The sequence below is a fragment of the Salvelinus sp. IW2-2015 genome, unplaced genomic scaffold (genome assembly GCF_002910315.2).
Source record: "Salvelinus sp. IW2-2015 unplaced genomic scaffold, ASM291031v2 Un_scaffold1405, whole genome shotgun sequence".
Taxonomy (NCBI): Eukaryota; Metazoa; Chordata; class Actinopteri; order Salmoniformes; family Salmonidae; genus Salvelinus; species Salvelinus sp. IW2-2015.
Window position 1 is genome coordinate 98,654 of NW_019942888.1, and position 4,089 is coordinate 102,742.

General features: G+C 40.3%; 1 protein-coding gene across 2 annotated transcripts in view; it reads right to left on the minus strand.

The window, feature by feature from the left end:
* Nucleotides 1-396: 396 nt before the first annotated feature.
* The window catches only part of LOC112070726 (small integral membrane protein 29), a 4,592-nt gene continuing 899 nt past the window's right edge, over nucleotides 397-4,089 (minus strand). Inside the window, exons 3-6 of one of the 2 annotated variants that reach the window (XM_024138168.2) lie at nucleotides 1,269-1,294; nucleotides 912-1,029; nucleotides 656-694; nucleotides 397-534 (exon numbers count right to left, since the gene is read on the minus strand). In XM_024138168.2, coding sequence (XP_023993936.1) covers nucleotides 526-534; nucleotides 656-694; nucleotides 912-1,029; nucleotides 1,269-1,294 — 192 coding nt within the window. In that variant the 3' untranslated portion in view covers nucleotides 397-525. Of the gene's footprint in view, nucleotides 695-911; nucleotides 1,030-1,268; nucleotides 1,295-4,089 lie in introns of both variants that reach the window. The other variant, XM_024138167.2, reaches the window with a different exon arrangement.

The window sequence follows — 4,089 nt, forward strand, 5'->3', positions numbered from 1 at the left end:
GCCTCTCTATATGGAGGGAAAGCTGTCCTTCACAGGCACGTGCACAGATTGGGCTCTAGGGGTGCTGGAGAACCTGGCCTGAGGATCGGTGACAGTTTACACTCTTATCATGTACATTTAAAGGTAACAAATTGCTCATCACCTGCCCTTCTGCAGATTTCTTAAAGTCTACCGGAAGGGAATTCTCCTTGAGGATTTCTTCACGTCTACCTGGAAGGAGTATCTCCTTGAGGATTTCTTCACGTCTACCTGGAAGGGAATTCTCCTTGAGGATTTCTTCACGTCTACCTGGAAGGGAATTCTCCTTGAGGATTTCTTCACGTCTACCTGGAAGGGAATTCTCCTTGAGGATTTCTTCACGTCTACCTGGAAGGGAATTCTCCTTGAGGATTTTTCACGTCTACCTGGAAGGGAATTCTCCAAGGAGAATTCCCTTCCAGGTAGACGTGAAGAAATCCTCAAGGAGAATTCCCTTCCAGGTAGACGTGAAGAAATCCTCAAGGAGAATTCCCTTCCCGGTAGACTTTAAGAAATCTGCAGAAGGGCAGGTGATGAGCAATTTGTTACCTTTAAATGTACATGATAAGAGTGTAAACTGTCACCGATCCTCAGGCCAGGTTCTCCAGCACCCCTAGAGCCCAATCTGTGCACGTGCCTGGTTGAAGGACAGCTTTCCCTCCATATAGAGAGGCTCCTGAACCCCCCCCCCACAAAAAAAGAGATGAGATCAAATTAAACAATTTAATCAAATGTRTATCTACAGTATAAATAAAGCCATTTTTACATCAACAGACTCATAAAATGTTGTGGGGAGTGTGTTAGATATCATTTAAGAATATTGTTGTTTTATAAATACAAAAGAAAACAGCAACACGAATAAAGACAAAACTAAATCATGTTTAGTCTCTCACCATCTCTTCCTCGTCTTCGTCTCGATCTTCATGCCCCCAGTCTTCCTCACTGTGTTGGTCATATTCACTGGGATCATGGCTGTACTGGGGAATCAGCACATGGTGAAGCCTGTCCTGTCTGGTCACAAWATTATGTATTATTAATAATATCAAACATGTATATTATAATATATATTTTTTACATATCTTTGGTCCMAGGAATCGAAACCACTATCCTGACRTTRCAAGCATCATGTTCTACTAACTGAGCTACAGAGGACATATGTTATCATGTTACCGAACACATGATACAGGAAAAACAAGACTAGCCACCACTTAAGGCACCGCTCATTCACAACTGACAGTTATCACACTCACTTTATTTTCCTTCGTATGTAAACGACCTGGAAGAATGAAGAACGACACAACGTATTAGTGATGTCGTACGACACAGAGGCAAAATTGCATGTCAAACAAAACCAGCTGTCGTCTTACAAATTACAAAATACACTTGAACAATCAGTGGATACCAGTCATGTCTCTAAATGCTCATCCATGAAAGTATACCACCAATCTTGAGTTTGTAAAAACATTTCTATTTAAAAAAATATTATATATTAATATATCTAGTCAAATGTTTATTATAATATACCAAAGAGGTGTGGGTAAAAACCCTTTAGTGTGGCAGTAGCATGTAACATGGCACAGTTTTATCGAGGTGGTTTGAAACTTTTGAGGCAAAACGCCAACAGACATTCCCAAAAAAATCAAAAGCAGACACTGCTGAACATTTGTAATGTGAGTAAAAGAAGCTGTTGTTCACCTGTGTTTTCTCTGTGACGCCATTTTTCCTGGTCCTGTGTTTATAAAAGACATCTTGGTCGACTGTGCCTGAAGAAGAGTCGCAAGCCCAGCAGGGTTGTGTTCATTAGGACACATAACAGAAAACTGTTTAAAACTTTTTTTACAAAGAGGAGTGGAAATTAGTGTTCCTTATTGGACAGGTTGGTAGTCCCACCCTGTTTTATTCAATTTTCAACTGTTTGGTGCCCAATGAACACAACCCACGGAGCTGCTGATTAGTAAAGCGGAGTCAGCTGTGTCACTCAGCTATAATCAACATCTCTGTGTGTTGATTACATAATCACCGTCTTAAAATCATAACGTCTAAAACTTCTTCTAACAAAACAAACCAGTAATACAACTGAAAGTAGACTACATTGTTTATTGTGAAAAATATATATAAATGTCATGCTCTTTTTTTTTGTGTGGTCTCGAAACATGTTCATGTGTCTCTATTACTGAAGGTAAATGTGTGACTGCACACTATCTACTACACAGACAACACTTACACCCCTCTTCTTGATGATTAACTGGTAGCATCAAGTGAAGGTTAATGCCACATTCAAAACAACTGGAACTGTGGGGGACGAGCTCCAACTAGATGAAATAGTTTTGAACGGTCATCCAACTCGGGGAATATCAGGCCTCTTTCTGAAGCTCCGATTTTCCCGACCTGAAGATCACTGGCGTCACGATTTGACCTGATATTGTTCAGAAGTCCCTGTTGTTTTGCATGCGGCAAAAGTCACACAACATGACACACGCATCAGGGTTTCACGACATGACACACGCATCAGGGTTTCGGGTCAGTTCCATTTCAGTTCAAATTAATTCAGAAAGTAAAACCAAATTCTAAATCTTGACATACATAGAGGATGCATCCTGATTCTAAGCCATTTAACAAACAAAATAAAGTGTTCAAGTACACACTTAGGGAGAAGGGTGCAAATTGGGATGCATGTAGCCAGTCTTCTTTTTGATAAGGATATGTGTAAAGGAAGGGAAGGCCAGTCTATTAGTGGATGTGTCTCTTCAGCGTAGACGTGAAGAAATCCTCAAGGAGAATTCCCTTCCAGGTAGACGTGAAGAAATCCTCAAGGAGAATTCCCTTCCGTAGACGTGAAGAAATCCTCAAGAGAATTCCCTTCCAGGTAGACGTGAAAAATCCTCAAGGAAAATTCCCTTCCAGGTAGACGTGAAGAAATCCTCAAGGAGAATTCCCTTCCAGGTAGACGTGAAGAAATCCTCAAGGAGAATTCCCTTCCAGGTAGACGTGAAGAAATCCTCAAGGAGAATTCCCTTCCAGGTAGACGTGAAGAAATCCTCAAAGGAATTCCCTTCCAGGTAGACGTGAGAAATCCTCAAGGGAGAATTCCCTTCCGGTAGAACTTTAAGAAATCTGCAGAAGGGCAGGTGATGAGCAATTGTTACCTTTAAATGTACATGATAAGAGTGTAAACTGTCACCGATCCTCAGGCCAGGTTCTCCAGCACCCCTAGAGCCCAATCTGTGCACGTGCCTGGTTGAAGGACAGCTTTCCCTCCATATAGAGAGGCTCCTGAACCCCCCCCCCACAAAAAAAGAGATGAGATCAAATTAAACAATTTAATCAATGTATATCTACAGTATAAATAAAGCCATTTTTACATCAACAGACTCATAAAATGTTGTGGGGAGTGTGTTAGATATCATTTAAGAATATTGTTGTTTTATAAATACAAAAGAAAACAGCAACACGAATAAAGACAAACTAAATCATGTTTAGTCTCTCACCATCTCTTCCTCGTCTTCGTCTCGATCTTCATGCCCCCAGTCTTCCTCACTTGTTGGTCATATTCACTGGGATCATGGCTGTACTGGGAAATCAGCACATGGTGAAGCCTGTCCTGTCTGGTCACAAAAATTATGTATTATTAATAATATCAAACATGTATATTATAATATATATTTTTACATATCTTTGGTTCCAAGGAATCGAAAACCACTATCCTGACTGCAAGCATCATGTTCTACTAACTGAGCTACAGAGGACATATGTTATCATGTTACCGAACACATGATACAGGAAAAAACAAGACTAGCCACCACTTAAGGCACGCTCATTCACAACTGACAGTTATTCACACTCACTTTATTTCCTTCGTATGTTAAACGACCTGAAGAATGAAGAACGACACAAGTATTAGTGATGTCGTACGACACAGAGGCAAAATAGCATGTCAAACAAAACCAGCAGTTGTCTTACAAATGGCAAAATACACTTGAACAATCAGTGGATACCAGTCATGTCTCTAAATGCTCATCCATGAAAACATTATATATTGAACTGAACCTGTCATACTAACAACATGTTATC